This window comes from Caenorhabditis elegans, chromosome IV, assembly GCF_000002985.6.
Source record: "Caenorhabditis elegans chromosome IV".
Lineage (NCBI taxonomy): Eukaryota > Metazoa > Nematoda > Chromadorea > Rhabditida > Rhabditidae > Caenorhabditis > Caenorhabditis elegans.
This window is the reverse complement of record NC_003282.8, coordinates 16,356,342-16,374,962: the sequence shown is the minus strand read 5'-3', so window position 1 is coordinate 16,374,962 and position 18,621 is coordinate 16,356,342. Positions and strand designations below refer to the sequence as shown.

General features: G+C 29.9%; 79 non-coding genes and 1 pseudogene across 80 annotated transcripts; 15 read left to right on the top strand and 65 right to left on the bottom strand.

Moving 5' to 3' along the window:
- Nucleotides 1-38: 38 nt before the first annotated feature.
- Nucleotides 39-59, bottom strand: 21ur-4367. The gene has a single exon (NR_066328.1).
- Nucleotide 60: 1 nt separating this feature from the next.
- 21ur-9210 lies at nt 61-81 on the top strand. The gene has a single exon (NR_066327.1).
- A 161-nt stretch (nt 82-242) lies between these two features.
- On the bottom strand, nt 243-263 carry 21ur-6881. Its single transcript, NR_066326.1, has one exon.
- A 105-nt stretch (nt 264-368) lies between these two features.
- 21ur-11817 lies at nt 369-389 on the bottom strand. Its single transcript, NR_066325.1, has one exon.
- Nucleotides 390-412: 23 nt separating this feature from the next.
- 21ur-11013 lies at nt 413-433 on the top strand. The gene has a single exon (NR_066324.1).
- A 160-nt stretch (nt 434-593) lies between these two features.
- 21ur-11586 lies at nt 594-614 on the bottom strand. The gene has a single exon (NR_066323.1).
- Nucleotides 595-615, bottom strand: 21ur-6306. The gene has a single exon (NR_066322.1).
- A 178-nt stretch (nt 616-793) lies between these two features.
- Nucleotides 794-814, bottom strand: 21ur-5872. The gene has a single exon (NR_066321.1).
- 21ur-15235 lies at nt 797-817 on the bottom strand. Its single transcript, NR_066320.1, has one exon.
- Nucleotides 818-1,100: 283 nt separating this feature from the next.
- On the top strand, nt 1,101-1,121 carry 21ur-2018. Its single transcript, NR_066319.1, has one exon.
- Nucleotides 1,122-1,337: 216 nt separating this feature from the next.
- On the bottom strand, nt 1,338-1,358 carry 21ur-13448. Its single transcript, NR_066318.1, has one exon.
- 21ur-8390 lies at nt 1,341-1,361 on the bottom strand. Its single transcript, NR_066317.1, has one exon.
- Nucleotides 1,362-1,623: 262 nt separating this feature from the next.
- On the bottom strand, nt 1,624-1,644 carry 21ur-10549. Its single transcript, NR_066316.1, has one exon.
- Nucleotides 1,645-1,851: 207 nt separating this feature from the next.
- 21ur-620 lies at nt 1,852-1,872 on the bottom strand. Its single transcript, NR_066315.1, has one exon.
- A 97-nt stretch (nt 1,873-1,969) lies between these two features.
- On the bottom strand, nt 1,970-1,990 carry 21ur-9538. The gene has a single exon (NR_066314.1).
- A 153-nt stretch (nt 1,991-2,143) lies between these two features.
- Nucleotides 2,144-2,164, bottom strand: 21ur-12210. Its single transcript, NR_066313.1, has one exon.
- Nucleotides 2,145-2,165, bottom strand: 21ur-1744. Its single transcript, NR_066312.1, has one exon.
- A 187-nt stretch (nt 2,166-2,352) lies between these two features.
- Nucleotides 2,353-2,373, bottom strand: 21ur-4941. The gene has a single exon (NR_066311.1).
- A 185-nt stretch (nt 2,374-2,558) lies between these two features.
- Nucleotides 2,559-2,579, bottom strand: 21ur-7721. The gene has a single exon (NR_066310.1).
- Nucleotides 2,560-2,580, bottom strand: 21ur-1632. The gene has a single exon (NR_066309.1).
- A 164-nt stretch (nt 2,581-2,744) lies between these two features.
- 21ur-5168 lies at nt 2,745-2,765 on the bottom strand. Its single transcript, NR_066308.1, has one exon.
- A 46-nt stretch (nt 2,766-2,811) lies between these two features.
- Nucleotides 2,812-2,832, bottom strand: 21ur-8769. Its single transcript, NR_066307.1, has one exon.
- Nucleotides 2,833-2,980: 148 nt separating this feature from the next.
- Nucleotides 2,981-3,001, bottom strand: 21ur-3299. The gene has a single exon (NR_066306.1).
- A 61-nt stretch (nt 3,002-3,062) lies between these two features.
- Nucleotides 3,063-3,083, bottom strand: 21ur-13719. Its single transcript, NR_066305.1, has one exon.
- Nucleotides 3,084-3,343: 260 nt separating this feature from the next.
- On the bottom strand, nt 3,344-3,364 carry 21ur-15503. Its single transcript, NR_066304.1, has one exon.
- A 123-nt stretch (nt 3,365-3,487) lies between these two features.
- On the top strand, nt 3,488-3,508 carry 21ur-14003. Its single transcript, NR_066303.1, has one exon.
- A 46-nt stretch (nt 3,509-3,554) lies between these two features.
- On the bottom strand, nt 3,555-3,575 carry 21ur-4149. Its single transcript, NR_066302.1, has one exon.
- On the bottom strand, nt 3,558-3,578 carry 21ur-10795. The gene has a single exon (NR_066301.1).
- Nucleotides 3,579-3,671: 93 nt separating this feature from the next.
- Nucleotides 3,672-3,692, bottom strand: 21ur-64. The gene has a single exon (NR_066300.1).
- A 266-nt stretch (nt 3,693-3,958) lies between these two features.
- On the bottom strand, nt 3,959-3,979 carry 21ur-12150. Its single transcript, NR_066299.1, has one exon.
- Nucleotides 3,980-4,317: 338 nt separating this feature from the next.
- 21ur-14600 lies at nt 4,318-4,338 on the top strand. Its single transcript, NR_066298.1, has one exon.
- Nucleotides 4,322-4,342, top strand: 21ur-2336. The gene has a single exon (NR_066297.1).
- Nucleotides 4,343-4,821: 479 nt separating this feature from the next.
- 21ur-3139 lies at nt 4,822-4,842 on the bottom strand. The gene has a single exon (NR_066296.1).
- Nucleotides 4,843-5,279: 437 nt separating this feature from the next.
- On the bottom strand, nt 5,280-5,300 carry 21ur-7696. The gene has a single exon (NR_066295.1).
- Nucleotides 5,301-5,592: 292 nt separating this feature from the next.
- Nucleotides 5,593-5,613, top strand: 21ur-12024. Its single transcript, NR_066294.1, has one exon.
- On the top strand, nt 5,594-5,614 carry 21ur-1575. The gene has a single exon (NR_066293.1).
- On the top strand, nt 5,597-5,617 carry 21ur-13729. The gene has a single exon (NR_066292.1).
- A 333-nt stretch (nt 5,618-5,950) lies between these two features.
- Nucleotides 5,951-5,971, top strand: 21ur-4968. Its single transcript, NR_066291.1, has one exon.
- A 48-nt stretch (nt 5,972-6,019) lies between these two features.
- On the bottom strand, nt 6,020-7,967 carry C35D6.5 (annotated as a pseudogene). Its single transcript has 6 exons — nt 7,871-7,967; nt 7,162-7,435; nt 6,839-6,932; nt 6,585-6,785; nt 6,209-6,270; nt 6,020-6,158 (listed from the first exon to the last, which is right to left on the bottom strand). Coding segments are annotated over exons 1-6 (867 nt in total).
- Nucleotides 6,999-7,019, top strand: 21ur-2225. Its single transcript, NR_066290.1, has one exon.
- Nucleotides 7,447-7,467, bottom strand: 21ur-14963. The gene has a single exon (NR_066289.1).
- Nucleotides 7,450-7,470, bottom strand: 21ur-3381. Its single transcript, NR_066288.1, has one exon.
- Nucleotides 7,454-7,474, bottom strand: 21ur-3103. The gene has a single exon (NR_066287.1).
- Nucleotides 7,968-8,150: 183 nt separating the features above from the next.
- On the bottom strand, nt 8,151-8,171 carry 21ur-15413. Its single transcript, NR_066286.1, has one exon.
- A 315-nt stretch (nt 8,172-8,486) lies between these two features.
- Nucleotides 8,487-8,507, top strand: 21ur-4339. The gene has a single exon (NR_066285.1).
- A 316-nt stretch (nt 8,508-8,823) lies between these two features.
- On the bottom strand, nt 8,824-8,844 carry 21ur-1152. The gene has a single exon (NR_066284.1).
- Nucleotides 8,845-8,894: 50 nt separating this feature from the next.
- Nucleotides 8,895-8,915, bottom strand: 21ur-11021. Its single transcript, NR_066283.1, has one exon.
- A 430-nt stretch (nt 8,916-9,345) lies between these two features.
- On the bottom strand, nt 9,346-9,366 carry 21ur-11781. The gene has a single exon (NR_066282.1).
- Nucleotides 9,367-9,948: 582 nt separating this feature from the next.
- Nucleotides 9,949-9,969, bottom strand: 21ur-4388. The gene has a single exon (NR_066281.1).
- On the bottom strand, nt 9,950-9,970 carry 21ur-8415. Its single transcript, NR_066280.1, has one exon.
- A 731-nt stretch (nt 9,971-10,701) lies between these two features.
- 21ur-13148 lies at nt 10,702-10,722 on the bottom strand. The gene has a single exon (NR_066279.1).
- Nucleotides 10,723-11,066: 344 nt separating this feature from the next.
- 21ur-6252 lies at nt 11,067-11,087 on the top strand. Its single transcript, NR_066278.1, has one exon.
- A 220-nt stretch (nt 11,088-11,307) lies between these two features.
- On the bottom strand, nt 11,308-11,328 carry 21ur-12486. The gene has a single exon (NR_066277.1).
- On the bottom strand, nt 11,311-11,331 carry 21ur-1228. The gene has a single exon (NR_066276.1).
- 21ur-10921 lies at nt 11,315-11,335 on the bottom strand. Its single transcript, NR_066275.1, has one exon.
- 21ur-13914 lies at nt 11,316-11,336 on the bottom strand. Its single transcript, NR_066274.1, has one exon.
- Nucleotides 11,337-11,439: 103 nt separating this feature from the next.
- Nucleotides 11,440-11,460, bottom strand: 21ur-2428. The gene has a single exon (NR_066273.1).
- Nucleotides 11,461-11,583: 123 nt separating this feature from the next.
- 21ur-9638 lies at nt 11,584-11,604 on the bottom strand. Its single transcript, NR_066272.1, has one exon.
- Nucleotides 11,605-11,973: 369 nt separating this feature from the next.
- 21ur-4735 lies at nt 11,974-11,994 on the bottom strand. The gene has a single exon (NR_066271.1).
- Nucleotides 11,995-12,395: 401 nt separating this feature from the next.
- On the bottom strand, nt 12,396-12,416 carry 21ur-8441. Its single transcript, NR_066270.1, has one exon.
- On the bottom strand, nt 12,397-12,417 carry 21ur-5337. The gene has a single exon (NR_066269.1).
- Nucleotides 12,418-12,692: 275 nt separating this feature from the next.
- 21ur-914 lies at nt 12,693-12,713 on the bottom strand. Its single transcript, NR_066268.1, has one exon.
- A 97-nt stretch (nt 12,714-12,810) lies between these two features.
- Nucleotides 12,811-12,831, bottom strand: 21ur-1068. The gene has a single exon (NR_066267.1).
- Nucleotides 12,832-15,219: 2,388 nt separating this feature from the next.
- Nucleotides 15,220-15,240, bottom strand: 21ur-3137. Its single transcript, NR_066266.1, has one exon.
- A 66-nt stretch (nt 15,241-15,306) lies between these two features.
- On the bottom strand, nt 15,307-15,327 carry 21ur-1153. The gene has a single exon (NR_066265.1).
- A 155-nt stretch (nt 15,328-15,482) lies between these two features.
- On the bottom strand, nt 15,483-15,503 carry 21ur-8891. The gene has a single exon (NR_066264.1).
- A 233-nt stretch (nt 15,504-15,736) lies between these two features.
- 21ur-7002 lies at nt 15,737-15,757 on the bottom strand. The gene has a single exon (NR_066263.1).
- On the bottom strand, nt 15,740-15,760 carry 21ur-9445. Its single transcript, NR_066262.1, has one exon.
- A 623-nt stretch (nt 15,761-16,383) lies between these two features.
- 21ur-668 lies at nt 16,384-16,404 on the bottom strand. The gene has a single exon (NR_066261.1).
- 21ur-12908 lies at nt 16,385-16,405 on the bottom strand. Its single transcript, NR_066260.1, has one exon.
- A 350-nt stretch (nt 16,406-16,755) lies between these two features.
- Nucleotides 16,756-16,776, bottom strand: 21ur-8613. Its single transcript, NR_066259.1, has one exon.
- A 93-nt stretch (nt 16,777-16,869) lies between these two features.
- 21ur-13763 lies at nt 16,870-16,890 on the bottom strand. The gene has a single exon (NR_066258.1).
- A 281-nt stretch (nt 16,891-17,171) lies between these two features.
- 21ur-3599 lies at nt 17,172-17,192 on the top strand. Its single transcript, NR_066257.1, has one exon.
- A 44-nt stretch (nt 17,193-17,236) lies between these two features.
- 21ur-301 lies at nt 17,237-17,257 on the bottom strand. The gene has a single exon (NR_066256.1).
- Nucleotides 17,258-17,508: 251 nt separating this feature from the next.
- On the bottom strand, nt 17,509-17,529 carry 21ur-1201. Its single transcript, NR_066255.1, has one exon.
- A 197-nt stretch (nt 17,530-17,726) lies between these two features.
- Nucleotides 17,727-17,747, top strand: 21ur-11289. The gene has a single exon (NR_066254.1).
- Nucleotides 17,748-17,800: 53 nt separating this feature from the next.
- Nucleotides 17,801-17,821, bottom strand: 21ur-1327. The gene has a single exon (NR_066253.1).
- A 194-nt stretch (nt 17,822-18,015) lies between these two features.
- 21ur-3474 lies at nt 18,016-18,036 on the bottom strand. The gene has a single exon (NR_066252.1).
- A 128-nt stretch (nt 18,037-18,164) lies between these two features.
- Nucleotides 18,165-18,185, bottom strand: 21ur-8647. The gene has a single exon (NR_066251.1).
- A 335-nt stretch (nt 18,186-18,520) lies between these two features.
- On the bottom strand, nt 18,521-18,541 carry 21ur-1614. Its single transcript, NR_066250.1, has one exon.
- Nucleotides 18,542-18,621: the final 80 nt, after the last annotated feature.

Sequence of the window (18,621 nt, the reverse complement as noted above, 5' to 3'; positions counted from 1 at the left end):
TCTAAAAAAATTACACTGCTTCAAATAATCTGGAAGAGGCACGTTCAAAAGAAGATTTATCAAAAAATTTATCTGACCAAATTTTTTTATCAACTTGTTGAAATGGCATAAGTCTCAATAAAAAAAAATTATACCGTGTTTTCTCTGTCAGCTCTGAGCTCACTTTTTGCCTATTACTTGCCGAAAAAGTAAGAAAATGTGGCATATTTGAGTTTGTTAAACTTGGAAGTGTTCAAATAATTGATGACATTCTATCAGATCAATTACACTTTACAGAATACAAAAATAATTTGCCAAATTTTTGAAACGGTTTTTAGAAATTTCGTTTCCAAATTAATAAAATAAAAGTTCTTGACGGAGTTATTAATGTTTCTAGTAACCGTAAAAAAGCGTCAAGAAAAAAAATCAGCATTTATCAAGGTATTGAAATGGCAAAACTTTCAAATTCTGAGAAAAATTTCGCATCACGAAAAATTAATTTAAGAAAACTCCCAAAAAACCAATTTTTCCTCATTTTTTGTCTAATCAAAATATACATATTTTTGATGAATTTATAGTTTTCTCCTAGTTTCGTACATTTTTACTACACATCTTTTTCGATTTTTGGATTTGCAACCAAGAAATAATGTGTGTTCACATACATTTGTCAAAATATTAAAACAGCGAAAATCGCAAATTTGGCAAGTTTTGTGGTTTCAAGCAAAAATGACGATTTTGGCTGAAATTTGAGTAGTTTCTTCAGAAAATATCGGTTGAGTCTTTTAATCCACCAATCTTATTCAATAATTGTCCGTTTACTCTATCTCTGCTATTAATACATTTGAATAAAATCTAAATAATTTGTCAGAATATTGAAACAGCTTTAAAATTTTGAATATTTTGTTTTCAACAGTCACAGTAGACTCTGAAAAACTTGAAAATAATGAACACGAAAAATTATATTCTTAATCGTAGTGTCACATTTTTTAAAAATTGATTTTATTTCAGTAAAGTCAAAAAAAATACAGTATTAACTCAAATTCGCAACTTTGAATTGGTTTTTCGTACTTCAACTGAACGAAAACCCTAAACAACTTTCACAATGCACAACAAAACACGTTTTATTTGTATTATTTTTTTATTGACTTCCTTCCTTGGGACTATACTTTACGAGGGTTCAGTTTCAATGATTTCGAAAGAAACACAACTTTTATGAACATTTGTCAAGATATTGAAACAGCAAAAATCGAAACTTTTTGTGAATTTGACAAAAAGTTCCAATTTTGATGAAATTTAAATGGGTTTTTCACAAAATATTGGACGATTCTCTTCATCTTGCAAAAATCTTGCCAATCATGAAAAAACCTGCGTGAAAAATAATAATTTCAATTAAAAAAACTCAACCATTTGTCAGAATATTGAAACAACAAAAAACTTAAAATTGAATGTTTGAAATGTTTTTCGTAGTTTCAAGAAATGTAAAATTGTGCAGTTTTGTTCAGCACGGCTGAATTGATTTTTGGTTTTTTGGGACAAAAAAAAATTGATACAGATGTGGCAAAAATTGTATTCAAATACACTTTTTAATTTCACGACACCACTTGAATGACTCCATAATCTTCTTTGATAATTGCGCGTTTACCGATGCAGTAAATTTTGAATAAAATCATTTGAATAAAATCTGAACAATTTGTCATAATATTGAAACAGCAAAAATCTTAAAATTTAGGATTATTTTGTTTTCCATAGTCACTGAAAAACTTAAAAAATAATAAACACGAAACATTGAATTCTCAATCTCAACAATTTTAAAAATGAAGTTTCTTTCCGTAAAATCAAAAAAAAAAGTATTAACTCAAACTTGCAACTTTGGCTATGGTTTTATCTCTTATACTGAAGGAAAACTATTAAACACCTATAAAATGCAGAACATGAAACATTTTATTTCTCTCTTTATTTAATGACTTAATTCCAATGAACTATACATTACGAGAGTTCAATTTCTATGACTTCGAAGTATCACGATGATGAGAGGTTCATATGTCAAGGTATTAAAACAGCGAAAATCTAAACTCTGGTGTGAATTCGACAAAAAATGGCAATTTTGGATGTAATTTAAGTGGGTTTTCAGAAAATATTTGATTGATTTTCTCAATCTTTTTTCTCTTCAATAGTACTCACTACAATTACATTTCAATAAAAACTCAACCATTTGTCAGAATATTGAAACAGAAAAAAACATATTTTAAGGAAAACTCTTAAACATCTAAGATGCACGACATGAAACATATTATTTGTCTTTGATGTATTTGTTAAATTGTCTTCAATCCAATAAACTATGTATGTCGTACGATAGTTAAGGTTCTAGGTTTGACAATTCACGATTACAGTGCAATGCTTATTGTGTCTTTATGCAAAAATTTGTAAAGTTATTGAAACAGTAAAAATTCAAAATATGATGAATTTTATGAAAATCAATTTTTCCCCATTTTTTCTAATCAAAATATACATATTCTTGAAAAATTATAGTTTTCTCCTTTTTTTTGTACATTTTACTACACATATTTTTTTCGATTTTTTGATCTACACCATTATTTATAACCAGGAAATAATGTGTGTTCACATATACTTGTCGAGGTATTAAAACAGCGAAAATCCAAACTTTGGCAAGTTTTGTGATTTCAGCTAAAAAATTCGACTTTGGCTCAAATTTAAGTGGTTTTTTGAGAAAATATGAGTTGATTCAATCAATCTTATCTTTTTTTTAAAATAATTTACGATTGTCAATAAATTTGAATAAAATCTAAATAATTTGTCAGAATATTGAAACAGTAAAAATCTTAAAATTTTGGATTATTTTGTTTTAAACTATTGCATTGAAAAAACAACTCTGAAACACTTATTAAATAAAAAAAAAACACACAAAAAATTATATTCCTAATTTCAGGATAACATTTTTGAAAAAATAATTTTATTTCCGCAAAAAAAAAACTCTATTAACACAATTCCACAACAACTGTTACTGAAGGAAAACTCTAAAACACTTACAAAATGCACAACAAGAAACATTTTTATTTTTTATTTTTTTTAAATTTTTTTCCTATTGCTTAGTGTGTTTTTGCTTACTTTTGTCAAAATATTGAAACAGTAAAAATTCAAAATTTAGTAAATTTTGTGATTTCTACAAAAAGTCTCGGTTTTGGCTAAAATTTCAATCGTTTTTTTCAAAAAAACAGAGCGAAAAATGAATTTCCATAAAAACTCAAAGGTTTTTCGGAAAATTGATGTAGCAAAAATCTCAAAATTAATTCTTTTCATACTCTTTTCAACTAATATTTTATTGATAAAAGTCCGCAAAATTACTGCAATTTGGAATAAAAATTTACTGAATGAAAACTCTAAAGCACCTATAAAATGCAGAACACGAAACTTATTATTTTTAATTTCAAAAAAAAAATTGTATTATTCAAAGTTTTTATATTTTTGCATATGATTGGCTTTAAGTTGGTTTCTATCAAAAGTGCATATAAGAAATTCGGCGGGAATTTTTAAATTCTCTGATAAAAATTTTTTCTGGATCGCTTTGACTGAGTTAATTATTTATTCAATGTCTGTTATGCTTACAATAGGACAATGAAACATTTAACGATATAATCTGGCTACCTAATTTTGCAAATGTGCATCATGAAAGATTAAAGTCTCAAGGAACATCAATATGATTTTTTCATTAGATTTTATTTTTTGCGAGTAAATGAAACAGTATTTTTTTTCAAATTACCAATTTAGATCAAAAAACCTAGTGTGATTTTCACGGCAAGTTTTACAAAAAAAAACATTTTTCTGAAAATAAAATGTAATATAAATTTTTGAAGAATATCAATCAGTTTGGTTTGATCATAGAGAAGTTCTGGAACTTTTAAAACTTTGAAAACCGCCGGTTTTTCATTTAATGACAATAATTCAAAATAATTCTGAGATTTTGAAACAGTTATATTTTTAAACAATTTCCAACAAATCAAGAAAGTTTGTCAAAATGATGAAATAGTAGAAACTCGAAATAACGTTTTGCAAATTTCACAACTTCAAGAAAAAATAAAAGAAAAAAGGGTCTCACAGCGAAAAAAAATACCAGCACAGTGTTTGGTTGGCTCCTCCTACTCAGTGATGGGAAGTATGACGTCACAACTTAATAGAAGCCGAAAAATGGGCGGCATACTGGAAATTGGACAACTTACTAATTTCGAGGCACCAAAGAAAATTGAAAATTGTTCAAGTCTTAAATTTTCGAATTTTACTGTTTCACATTTTTTTTTAAAAAGGAATTCGCTTCAGCAGACTTTAATGGACTGCTAAATTGTTAGACTTTGAAAATTATTCCGGAAAATACTTTATTTTGAATACAAAAGCAGCCGACGTTTTCCTTCAAAATACATCATATTTAAATTGACAACGTTTTAAATATAAACTAAAATGAATGAAAATAACCCCGTAACATCAAACACATATTATTCATTCATTAATGTCTGGGACTACTTTTCTCAGCGGTACAACTCTACAGAGCTCGTTCGTTCAGATTTTTTGAAGCCGACCACGATCTAGCAGCCGACACTATATTTGTATTGAAAACAAGGAGAACTCGAAGAAGTCAGCTGCTTAACGAAAAGCTCGCAGCCTATATATCACAGGACAGATTTGTGTTGAATTCAGTACAGAGTCTGTGCAGACTGTACATACCAATCTATAAATCCCTGATCTGAAAATCGCCCGACATCTGACGGGTTCTCAAAGTTCTAGCAGCCGACATTTCACTTGTGTTGAGGAGATCCAACAACTTTTTTTTCAGAAATTAGCAAATATGAGCCAATATCATTGCTTTTACGAATCACATTTTTCAACATTTTGAAACAGTAAAAATCTAGAATTTTGTGTGCATTTTTGAAAACTTTTTTTTAGCACAATTTTTGTCATATTTTTGTCTTTTTACTAGAAATTCATATTTTTTTAAATGTTTTTCATAAACCAATTTTGATTTTAAAAAACCTTTAATTTTACAGAGAACAAGTTTTGGAAAAAATATTTATAAGAACAAATTCAAGATTTGGATTTTGAAATTATGTTTCACATATTAAAGAAAAGGTTAGCCAAATAATAATATCCGAATTAAAAAAATATAAGTATCATTTTCCATATATCATAAATTTTCTGAACTTTAAAACGTTTGGGCAATATGATACAATACAGGTTTTCTAAAAGAAACTGCGTTTTGGCTCAAAACAACTTAAGATTAAAATTTCAAAAAGGATAGTCGTATTTACATTACACCAAATCAATTCAAAAGTGTAAAATATTTGATAAAACATTGAAACAGTGAACAACATTAGATTTTAGTTTTAGTTTTACATTAATTTTACAACCTTTTTCAGGATCTTTTTTGCATAAAACTTCATATTTACGGTTTAATAGTGTAATTTCTTGAGCATACCCATAAAATATTGCTACTTTTATGAAAACTGCGCAATTCTATGTAAACCGGTTTTTGTTTCTCAAATTCCTTAAAAAATGGTTCTAACTGTTTCAATATGTTTTCAAATTGAACAACTTTCAAAGTAGATATTGAAGCACTGATCCGGTTAAACCCTTACACTTATGTTCAAAAGTTTGTGAATGAAGAAGTATATGGTAAATTTGTACTGAATTTCTGTTGCGTTGAAAATCACATATTATAAAATAAGCATACAACATTTTTAAAGTAATGGGGACGAAGATGAAGCTTTAAAAATCGTTAATTTAGATGCAAACCTTAAAAAAAACCTTTCTAATTTCAGATATGACATCTAACACGTCCCATTTCATAACAACTTGAAAATGCACCATTAGTGATGAATTTTAAAAAACTCGACGAGAAATTTGAGTTGGAAAAATTCAGCGGTTTCAACTTTTTGGTAAATTCTCAGGATCTAAAAAAATCTGCTAGCAAAACAAAAAATTTTTCTAAAAAAAAATCAACAATCGTTAAATATACACTAAAATCAAACACATATTATTCATTAATTTCTGGAATAACTTTTCCCAGCGGTACAACTCCGAATTGAGCCATACAGAGCTCGTTGATCAGACTATATTCACAGCAATTCTCACAATACGGGTTCTCATCAATGTTGAATAAACGGAAACCGTATCTGGAATTTTGAATTTGTTGAAAATTTTATTTCATCTGTAAAGTACAAACTTCGACATTATTCGGAGCATTTTCAGGTGCTCAGCGGGTTTTCCGTGCACTTCGATGAAAATCTGAAAAGTTTCAGTGTTAATCTAGCAGCCGAAATCTTTCGGTTTGAAAACCAGGTTAATAGGAGAGATTTGAACCGGATGATGTCAGCCGCTTCACAAGTAGCAAGCAGTCGACACCTCGCAAGTTCTACAAACCTTTAAGGAAAATCCTGTGAGGTGCCCACTGCTTTCCTTTTGCACCCGACATCTCCTAGGACATTAACTTCTGGTAGGGGGAACCCGCAAGATGTCGGTCGCATATTTACAAATAGCTCACTGTCTTCTAAGCCGAATACTTCCAGCAGCCGACACTTGATAGGCCCCCCATTACTCACCTGACACACAAAATATTCACTAATCAGCGGCTCCAACCCGGTGAACTCTCCTCCTTCGATATCAATTTTCAGCAGCTCCACCTCATTTCTCCCGGATTTCTGGAGCATTGAGGGAATTGTGAGCTCGTCGGGAATTTTTCCCGAAAAAAGTTGTCCGTTCATTTTCTCGTAGGAAGCTTTGGTGTTAGGCCTTTGGGGATCCTGGAAGTAGATTTCTTGGGGTTTTTTTTTTCAAATTTGGCAGTAGAGCTCACCTTATCTGCTCCGAGAATTTTGCATTGTTTTCCGGTGACTTCATAAATATGGCTGTCATAGCCAATTTGATTATTCAGACCGAGAGACAGCAAACTGAAATTGAAAAAAAAATACTGTTTTGCAAAAAAAGTATAAGTTTCTGTACCATTTGTGGAACAGTTCCATAATTGGTAGAAAACGATTATTAAAAAGGTTTACATTTTGGAGCGGCCGACATATTACAGGTTGGCTAGCCCCTCGTTAAGCAGCCGACATATTACTTTATGTTCATTTTAGCGCTTCTGACTAGCAGCCGACAAATCCGAAGCCTTGCAAAACTCACGTGCAGTCCTTCTTCACCAATTTCGGATTACAAACGTATTTTCCACCGTCTCCTTTCTCTCAAATTCTTTCTTTAACTGGACAATGAGCCTCCATTTTCACTGCCTTGTAAAAAATCTTCGACTTCTCTTGTTTCGATGCAATTAATAGCTCTTTTCTGTCGTTTTCCGCAGATTTCAGCGCATTTTTTCGGAGCTCTTTTGATGGTGCAGAGTTGTAGACTGCCAGTGAATCGAAAGCTGATTCTGGTACTGATTTTGATCCAAGTGTGCTTTCTGCAAGATATGTAACTAACGTTCTGTCCAGAGCATTGATATTGCTTTGGTTAGTTGCACTTTTGAAAACTTGATGAAACAGTTGATTTTTTTCAGTCCACAATTTTTTCAAAACTAATCCTTACTGCTATGAAAAATAATACTGTGTTAGTTTTAACCTAAAAACTGTGATAATTATAGCAGCGGACGATATGGTGGCTAGCGAGCATCCGGTCCGAAAAAAACCCGCAATTCGTCGGCCGCTAGGGAAACTGCGAGAGGTCTGATTTTTTGGCAATCTTTAAATAAATATGCAGCCGATGTTTTGCAGGAAAATCTAGGAAAATTCTTGCAGCGGACATCTCAAAGTTTTGACATAACCCGTCTGGCATCGGTTGCTAGGCACATTCTCAAGTCCAGTGTAATGTCGGCTGCAAGCTAAAAGAAAAAACTCACCAATCCTACTGAAACTCAAATAGTTTGATATTGAAATTAATATCAATATGAAAAGTATCAATATGCTCAATGAGCCCGAGTTTGTGTTGTAGTACATTTTGTGTCTAAAAAATTGAGAATTTTTAAAGAGTTGAAAAAAAGTTGAAATAAAATGTGAGAATATATTTTAAATTAAAAACGTCGCCATGAAGCAGTTGGTTAAAATATTTTGTTTTTGAGTCAAAATTGTATGAACTAATCTAAAATTCTTCTGATACACTTTAAAAATTAAAATGTAAAAAAAAAGAAATCTCTGAAATTACCAGGAAATAAAAATCTGTGCCAAAATATGAGTATTCTGTGAAACAGGATTTAAAATTTTATATATGTTCTAATTTTTTTTGAATGATTTTTCAATTTTTACAAAAGATGAAATCAAATTTGAATTCCCGCGCTAATGCGTGACGTCATTTTTGACATTTTTGAGTTTTCCGCTAACACCGATTGGTTTTTTTCCGAATATTGAATTATTAATTTTTTTTAGAATTTTAGAATTTTAGCAAATTTATTTCCGACTGAAATGCACAAATTATGTTTCAACTTATACAAAAAAACACAGAGAAAACTCAGTCAGTGTTGCCTTTAAACGCGAAATTGTCAAACATGACATCACTCATTTGCGCGGAAATTCAAAAATAATTCAGACCTCTTTTTTGAAAAATTGAAAAATCATAAAAAAATTAGAAATTTTTAATAATTTTTTAACAGTTATATTTGGACAGTACGGCTTATTTTTCATTATTTAAAGCCTTCAATTATTTTTAATTAATATTTTAAAAAATCACGCTATCACTATCAAGAAGTATTATTTCATTTAATTTCATTTTTTCCACAAAAATGCATATAAAATGTTTTTTTTTCATATGGTAATGTGGCCTATGGATTTTTTTTTCAACACGAAAAAAAAATTTCCCAATTTTCCTAACATAATCAAATCAAAGGTACAATTCCAACAAAATTCTTTAACAACATTTCGAAACAGTAGAATTTTTAAAGACTATTCTAAAGACGTGAACCTTTAAATAGTAATATTTGAGAACAATATGTAGCAGTAGAAGTTTTTTACAAGTTTTACGGTTTCCAAAAAACTACATGATAGAAAGTAATAGAATTGAATTCAGGAAACTAAAAGAAAAATAAGGATAACACAAGTTTTGTTGAGAAAATTGTCGCCAAAAAACACACCGATAGAGGTAACAGAAAAGTGCCAATTTTTATTTTGTTGTTGAAACAGAGTTTTAATTTTCAAATAATTTCTGAAAACATTACAGGAATTTTTGTATCACCGTTATTTTTTTCTAAAGAATTTAAATACTGACAATTTGAAGAAAAAAAAAAGATTTCTGCTTCAAAGTTCCATTTCCGGTTGACATTACTCTTCCATGTGCCAGAAAATTTTTTAAAAAACTTTTTTTTTTCTGGAACTGATGAAATGTTGAAAAATAAATCCTATTTTACTGTTCTTGGAAACATACATTTAAAATTAAAAATTATTAGAAACAGTAAAAAAAAAAAAAAAAAAAAAAAAAAAGTAATTTTTTTTCTTTTCTTCAATTTCCTCAAAAGTTAGATTTTTAGACCACTCAGCGGCAAGATCTACCAAATTTTCCACCAATCAGTGGGAAGGTCTCCGCTGATTGGTTGACACGTGGACGGAGCAAAACGCTGATTGGCTGTGTGTTCAAATTTGTGTGAAAAGTTGATTTTGAGTTGATAAATATATTTTTAAAAATTAATTTTATGATCTCAAATAAAAACAGTTTTATAGATATTTAAGTGTTAATTTTGAGCAAAAAAAGAACAGAAAATTCAACATTAAAAAATGCTTTAGCTTCAATCATCTGGACTCATTTTCTTGAATAATTACAGATTTCGGGAAGAAATATACTGTTTCCTAACTATTAGAGCGATTTAACGAATATTGTTGATCTTCCCTTATCAGTCATTTTATACAAAAAAGGGTTGAAACAGTGAAAAAAATTTTTTTTAATGTTTTTTAAAAGAACTGTTTCAATTACAAAATTGAAGTCAAAAATTATTTTCAACCAGAGAACGTAAAAATGTTAATCAAATTCATCGATTTCTTATAAAAATATTTTGAAACAGTAAAAAAAATTTTCATTGAAAAAGTGCTCATTTTTGAAATAAACAAGCTTCAAGTTAAAAAAAAAATAGATGTTAACCAGTGCACCCTTGTGAAAACTTATCAACCATCACATTAAACATGTCAGGAAAACGTTTATAAGTAGGTTGATGATTCGGGCGTGTCCTCAGACTGAAAATGATAAGAACACATCAAATATTAACCGACTATGTGTACTTTGAAAAGAATCATACGTATCTATTAAAAAATTGTGAATAGAATACGAAAATGTTCAGAAATATATTCACTTTTTTAAAAATAGTGTGTATACGAAATTTGAGCCAAAAAATCCATTTTCAGATTTTCCAAAAGATTCAGTTTCGGAAATTTGGTTTCAATTATTTATGCCTGCCTGCCTGACCTTAAGGTTACACCTGCTTGCTTCTCGCCTCAATACGGGCCTTACATCAACTTTTCTAAAAAAAATTAATTTGATATTCATCAAATTGATAGAAATGAGAAACCTTGAAAACTCACGTCAAAATGCTAAAAGAGGCCGGCGTGAGGCAAGCAGGTATTAGGCAGGCGTTGAAACCGCACCTGCCTGCCATGGAAGCACTAGTTGGCAGGCAGGCAGGTTTACCAAAGGCCTGCATGCCAGTTCAAAAAAAATTTAGGCTAATTGATAATCTTGAACAAAAAAATGCGACATCTGCCGGGTCCTTGCACACTGTTTTAAAGAAAAAGCCCGGTATATGTCGGGCGCGGGAAATAGCAGTTTAATTGATCTTTTTTTCAAAATTAAATTCTTCAAAATTGAGCTAATTTTTTTGCTGTTTCAATAATTTTTTTCAACGAATTCACAACCGTTTTGTTAGTTTCATTAGTATTTTTTGTTGTAATTTTCCCTAACATTTTGTTTTGGAAATTGTCAATATTTCAATCCCATCTATATTTTTTGCGTAAACTATATTTTAGCAGCAGTTTTCCATTTTAGAAAAAAAAATTGCCAAAATTGTATTTAATAATGTTTTATTTAACTCTTAAATTTAAGTCAATAAAATCTGATTCCAATTTCTCGACTAATCTACGACCGATTTTGTAAATGAACGCGAAAAAAACTTGAATTAAAAATATTAAAACCAAATTTTTCCAATGTTAAAAAAAAGAAATTAGTGAAACTTCAAAGAATCAACTTGAAATATATTAAAAACAGGTTACTTTTGAGTTTAGCGAGTACAAAAGTTACCAGCATTTCAACCAAAAAACTGCACAGTATTCATATGTTAATTTCTAGTTTTTGTTAACAAAAATGTTTCGAAAATCACAATGCGTAATAACAAATGTTTTGAAAATGTGTTCAGTTTTAGTGAGCTTCTGAAACAGAAAATTAATTTTTTCAAACAATTTTTTTATTGTTGGAAATTACCAGCAACAACATTTTAGAGGAAGACGGCAGTATATATCATTGCTATTTTTATTTGAATAGTTCAAATATCGACATGTTGAAATTGTATTTGAAAAAAATTGTACTGAAAATATGAAGAACTTCAAAATTTTACTTTTGCATTTCTATCGGAGCCAAATTTGAAAAATGAGATAAAGGTGTGCACTATTTTTGAAAAACACTGATTAAATTTTGAAAACATTAAAACAGTAATTAATTTTAATGAAAAAAAGGGTTTTTTTTTTTCAATTTTTCCAATCTTCACAATTTCCACATTTTAAGATATTCAAACCAATCAGAAGTTAACCCCCCCGACTTTTCAATCAATCAGTGGAAAAGGTTACCGCTCATTGGTTAACAAGTAGGTGGAGCGGAACGCTGATTGGTCTAAGGTTCTTATAATTTAAAAAATAAGTGAATTTATGCAAAAAAAGTATAGATTTGATTCAAATATTGACAATTTCCGACACAAATTGTGAGAAAAGTTTGAAAAAAAACTAAAATTTCGGAACTTTATTATTTTCAGAATTTTAAAACCTGATTCCTATTGGACGAACATTTTCAAGTTTTAACAATTTTTGATTAATAAGATTATGAAGCAGTCAAAAATTTTCTAATTTTTTAAAATAGTTTTTTTCATTTAAAAATGTGTTTTTAATGAATAGCGTAGCTTGGAAAACTCGTTGTCATTTGAATATTTTCTTGAAACAGTAAAGTATCAGTAATCGAGTTTCTGTGAGGCCTAAGCATCAAAAAATGTTCGCAAATTTCAGCGAAACTGAACAAAAAAGAAAATTATATAACCATGACAATGCCAAAAAGAAGCAACACATTGAAAATAGATATTATCGGGAAAAAAGAGTTCAAAAGAACAGAAAACAACTTTTTTGGCGATTTTTGGTTAGAATTTTACTTTAAACCAAATGTCAGAAATTCAAACATTTTTTGTTTGAAAAAAAAACCATCATCCTAATGAAACTAATAGTAAGATTACGGTTGTAAATTTAAGAATAATTGAAACAGCAAAAAAATTTGAAAGTTTTGAAGGATGTAATTTTGAAAAAAATTAACTAAATTACTAGTTTTCGCGTCGACATTTACCGGGATTTTTCTTTCAAAAAAATAAGTGAGGACCCGGTAGATGTCGGGTGCTAGAACTTTTTTTAAAAACGGCGGCGAGTACTAATATCTTTGAACTGGGATTTTTTTCCAAACGCTTAAAAAATAATCCATTACATATATTTTTATGGTGGCCGCAAGTAATAGAATATCTATTAAAGTAATAAAGTTGAGGTTCTTATATCATATAATGGAAACAGTAAAATTTTTAAACTATAAGGTCTTAGTTTCGGAAATTAGTTTTTATTATTTACCGGCAAAACTCCTTTTCGATTGCTAATTAGTTAATATTTAGGTTTTTATGAAACGTCTGAAACTGTACTTTTTTTCAGAAACTCAAGTTGCAAAATTAGTTTTTATTTTGAAATTTCTGTCTCAATTCTTAAACAAATTTGTTGAACTTGAAGATTAAAAAGCACAAGTATTCTACGGAATGATGTTTAAAAATTTCAAGATATGTAAAAAAGGCAAACTGAAATACTTACTGCCTTTCTTGAAAATTCTATACTTTCGTTCAGTTTTTCAATCCAAAATCTTATTTTAAAGTATTTCTGATTAGAAAAGGTCAAATTAAAAGCTATTAGCATAATATTTGTGCTCGTTTCGGGCCAATAATGTGAATACCACTCCCTCTTACAGTTTTACGACTACATATCGTCTCCTATTTATCTTGAGACGCACTGTTCTAGCTAGTTGCAGTTGTTAAAAGTAGCTCGTTGGCAGGCAGCCAGGTTTACCATAGCCCTGCATCTCAGGCAACTCAAATCTAATATGAAAATATTAAATAGCAATATTTTTGTAGTTGGGAGATATTTCAAGATAAAATCGCAATATTCCGAGACTTATTCGAAATCTTTTTAGATTGAGCAATCTTTTGAGAATATTTCGCAATATTTTGAGGTTGATTCGCAATATTTCTGAATCTGAAAATATTACGAAAAATTCGTAATATTTTGAGATGACATAGCAATCTTTTGAGATTGGTTCGCAATCTTTCTGAAATCTAAAAATATTACACAAAAATGTGTCTAAGATTAATTTGCAATCTTTTTGCAGTCCATAAAGATTACAAAACACCATTTCCAAATTTCCATCGGCTTCACATGATCGTGATATATATACAACAATTATGATTACTGTTCCGTTCTAAATTCTCTTTTCTTCCAAATGATAAAAGACTTTTCAAAGTAAAAAACAGCTACATGAAAATCTATATATGGAGTATCTCACTGTTAACGGATATTTGATTTTTCGTTGCATATTGTAGAAGGAGTTTTTGCAGAGAAAGCCACAGAATTCACAAATCTGTCCACTCATGTAATTTTTTCTAGATAATTGGCCTGTCATATTATAAATTCAGTCAAACAATCCCAAATCTAAACGATCTGATCAGAATTACCGAGTCTAAAAGAAGGCCTATGATTATTATATGTACAAAACCAAAAATTACTGATTTTTTCACTTCAACTGTCCCCGTCTGGAATGCTATTTTTCATAATACTCCCCATTTCCTTTCTCCCCGTGAATTTGTTAAAGTTATTGATTCCTCCATAACACGGTTTTGAATAATTTTGTTTGTCGGTTATAATTAATTCTATGATCTCTAATTTCCCAAAAAGTCTTTACTTTTCCCTTTCTTCTCTCAATGCCGGTATATTTCTTTCCTCTCTTTGTCGGACTCGTGAGGGTCCCGACTTTTTTTATTGTTTTGATTAACTTTGATTAAACAATAAATTCACTTGTGGGTCATCCTCAAGGCAAATAAAAAAAAAAAAAAAACAATCACGAAGATTGGTCGAATACATTAAAGTAGACTTACAACATTCACGCATGATGGGTTTGAGATTTTCTGATTTCAATCATAAAATATTGTCAACAGCAAGCATGTTCCCAGTATACTCATCATTTTAATCAAATTGTTAGTGAAAAAAAATATTGAAAAAATAAAATGTTATTCTCTCTTTGACAAAAATTCGGAAAAATTGCAATTCTAACATTTTTAAAAGCATAACAAATAAATCGTTTTTCCACATTCGCTTGCAAAGAAAGTTATCCAATTTCGCTCTGACACTTAGAAAATTTGCGAAAAGTCACTGATTTCCCATCAAAAGTAACGAAAAGGACGTGCGCCCATCAACTATTTACTTAAGTAATAACTAAATCTAGATGCGACACGTACAGGATGGCTCAACAGGTAAGATAATGGTTCATAGACTCAACGACAAGCGACGGACAAGTTCAACTCCCCTCAATGGCAACAAAAGTTCTTCGAGTTATCACAAAACAGTTCTAGAATAGTCGATGAATGCATTTTTAATATTTAGAGACAAATTCGCAATATTTTGAGACAAAATCGCAATATTCTGAGACGAAATCTCAATCTTTGCAGATGAAATCTCAATCTTCGGAGACGAGTTCGCAGTCTTTTGAGACAAATTAGTAATCTTTTGAGATAAAACCGAAGTCTACCTAGAAATTTTCACACTTTCGCAATATTTTGAGATCAAATTGTAATATTTTGAGACAAAATCGAAATCTATTCAAAATTTTTAGTAATATTATATGGACGCACTATTTCTCGTATTTACTACAAAAATATTGCTATTTAATATTTTCATATTAGATTTGAGTTGCCTGAGATGCCTCGGGAAACCGGTGTCAACACCAATTTAACTTACATTATTATTTTCAAGATTTATCATTTTTGACAAAAAAAATATTTGAAACAGGGAAAACTATTTTCAACATCTATTTTAATTAATGCAAATAATATTTCCAAGGTGTACCAATTTTTTAATGAAAACATTGTAAAACAGTCAAAAATTTTAAAATTTTTGTATAATTTTTTAATTAGAATTTTACAGATTAACTGTAATAAAGAAGAACGCAGAATTTGAGTAGTCTATGACTAAAAAAAAGTAAAAAAGTTTGCAAATAGTTTGGGAGTGTCCCCAAACTATAAAAGATAAGGAAATTGTGATTGTGAAACATAACGTTAGCATTATGAACTATATAAATAATGTGCAGTCCTGTGTTAAAATTTGTATGTAGTTTGAATTTTGAAATTTGATTTTTAGAATTTTTATTCTACAACTGCAGAGACTGTGTTGGTAGTGAAATAGTGTCTAGGTACTGCTGTAGTGGTACGGTAGGGGTACGGTAGGAGTACGGTAGTTTCGCAAGGAGTTTTAAATGCTGAACAATGGTTTGGAAAATATTCAAATTTTATGTAAATCTACTGAAACAGTAAATTTTTTGTGAGACACTAAAATTCTATTTTTAAAAATCCAATTAGTTTGGAACTTTACTCAAATTATATGTTCAAATAACTGGCTTAAAATTAATAAGCGGCCTTCACAAGAAATTCTTGGAGAAGTCTCACCGGACATTTCAAGGGTTCTAGTACGCTGTCAGCTGCTGGACACATTCTCACGTCCAGTGTAATGTCGGCTGCCAATTAAAACAAAATAACTCATCAATCCTATTGTATTTCAATATGAAAAGTAGAAATATGCTCAATGAGACCGAATTTGTGTTGTACTACATCTCGAGCCTAAAACTTGTAAGTTCGTACAAGTTACCCATATTTACAAAATGTGAACAAATTTTGAACATCTCATTTTCGAAATGTGAAGTGAAAATTGAAATTATTGAATACATTTTTCCCTGAAACTTCCTAGAAAATATGAAACAAACAAAAAATGTTGCACTAAAAATGAACCGAGTTCAAATGGAATCTATGGAATTTTAAAGAATCCGGAGGCCACACCACGTTCAAGAAACAAAAAACCAATCAGGAATGCAATCAGGCACGCAATTGTTTAGTCAACAATAACAACTAATTCAATAAAAGTTCAAAACGAAATAAATATTTAACAACCTATCGAAAATGTAGAATTTTTTAAAAATTATTGTTTGGAAAATTGATTATTCATTAAAATTGTATTGAATAATTTTATAAGTAACCTTTAAAATTTAAGTCGATAAAATCAAATTTCAATTTGTCGACAAACCCAATTTTCTGAACATGGCAAAACAATAAAATTCGTATAACTTCAAACAATCGACTGAAATATTTTAAAACAGGTTACTTTTGGGTTTAGTCAGTACAAAAATAAATTTCAGAAGATAAGAAAACGACAATAAATAAATAAAAAACTGCCCAGTATTGCCAGCATATTAATTTCTAGTTTATTGTGCTGTTGTTCAAAAAGGAAATTGCCGGTGAAATAATATGTTCACTTCAAGTGGGCTCCTGGAACAGAAAATTAATTTTTTCAAACAATTTCTTTTAGTTGTTGGAAACACACTCATAGTAATATCTTGAAAAAATCGCTAGTTTTATTTGAATCATTTAAACATTGACATAGTGAAACTGTATTCGAAACGTTCTAATTTTAAATTTTAATTCCATTACAAGAAGTATCAACTATTTTGAGAAACACACATTAAACATTGAAAATATATTAAAACAGTTGTTACTTTTAAGGCCTGCTCTCTGTGGGCTGCAGTGTTCTATCAGCTTGCAGCCGACGTCTCGCAGGCTTGAATATCATCGGCTGCAACTGTTTCACTACACTGATGTAAATATCAACAATTACAAAATTAATCAATCCAGTTTCCCTTCCTTTCGTAGTATTCAGGATCCATCGCCGATGAAATCATTCGCGAGATGCTTGTCAACGGCGGAGTCATATTATTGATGACCTGATTACCGGACTCATGTTACGGGTACACTGAAACTTAATTTTTTTGCAACAAAATTTTAAAGTTTGCAGAAACCCTCTGTCTTGGAAAATACCAAATCTACGGACCTTCACCAGCATCTTCATGGGCGATGCCACGTATTGTGGCGAGTGAGTTTTCTGTCTACGTGCCTTTAAGGCGCACATTGTAGGCACGTAGGTAGGCATGCCGGTTTTCAAAATCATTGGGGTTTTGAGCCAACTACTGCGAATCGAATTCACTTGAGTGAGATTTCTGGAGTGAGATTCTATTTACCAAGAACACGAAACATTAGCAGTTTTAAAGTTTTCAAAACAGTAATTTTCAAAGAAAATCTTTTTTGTTTTCATTCACGAAAAATGTTCATTCACGGCATGAATGCAGAAAATTTTTTATATGTTTCAAACATTTTTTTAAAAAATTATTTGACTTTTTGAAAACACTTTTTTTCAAACAAGTTTGACTATTCATAATAGCAAACATTTTAAAACGAGAGCTTAAACTTAAAAAAATAATAATCAATTGCATTCTCGTGATATCAAAATTTCAAAAAGTGAGTGAAAATTTAAAAGAATGATAAAATAGTACACATTATTTTTTGTTACTATGACAATTAAAAACTTACAACATAATAGAGTCGTTGCCAAAATTGCCAACCACAAATCAATATCTAGGGACAAGTTCCCACTTTTTTTTCGAAATTTTCGTTTAAAACGATTCCCGTTAACGTAAGACAACTTTTCGATAAAAGCAACGAAAAGACAAATAAATAATGCATTTATAAAATAATTGAAACGGTAAATTTCTTATTCTGAAAATTCAATTTTTTTTTCACCGTTATAAGATTCCGTGAATATGTTGTTTTTTACAAGAAACGTTTTGCCATGAAAAATGATTTTTAATTCCTGATACAGCAATATTTCATTTGAAACACGGGCCATGAAACCGTAAAAAATTTATGAGATCAATTTGACTAAGAATAAACAAACGTGATAATTTTCAAGATGAATGAAAATTTCTTGAACCAGAAAAAAAGTATTTTAGCACAAAAAGGACGTAACATATATTTTATCATTATTAGAATCCATTATTTAAAACACAATTTTCCTCCAGAAAATCCTCGAACAATCCTCGGTGACTGCGACAAAAATGTTTGCTTGTTTTTTCTGGACCCTTTTTTTTTTTTTTTTGGGGATGAAAAATTCGCAAAAAATTTTCCCGTGGTGGAGAGTTGAACGAAATGTGATTTCAATCGGTATCGTGCTTGAATAATTTGCACGTTTAATAAAAGTTATATGAAACAGAAAATTTTAACAACTCTAATTTTCAAATTTCTCC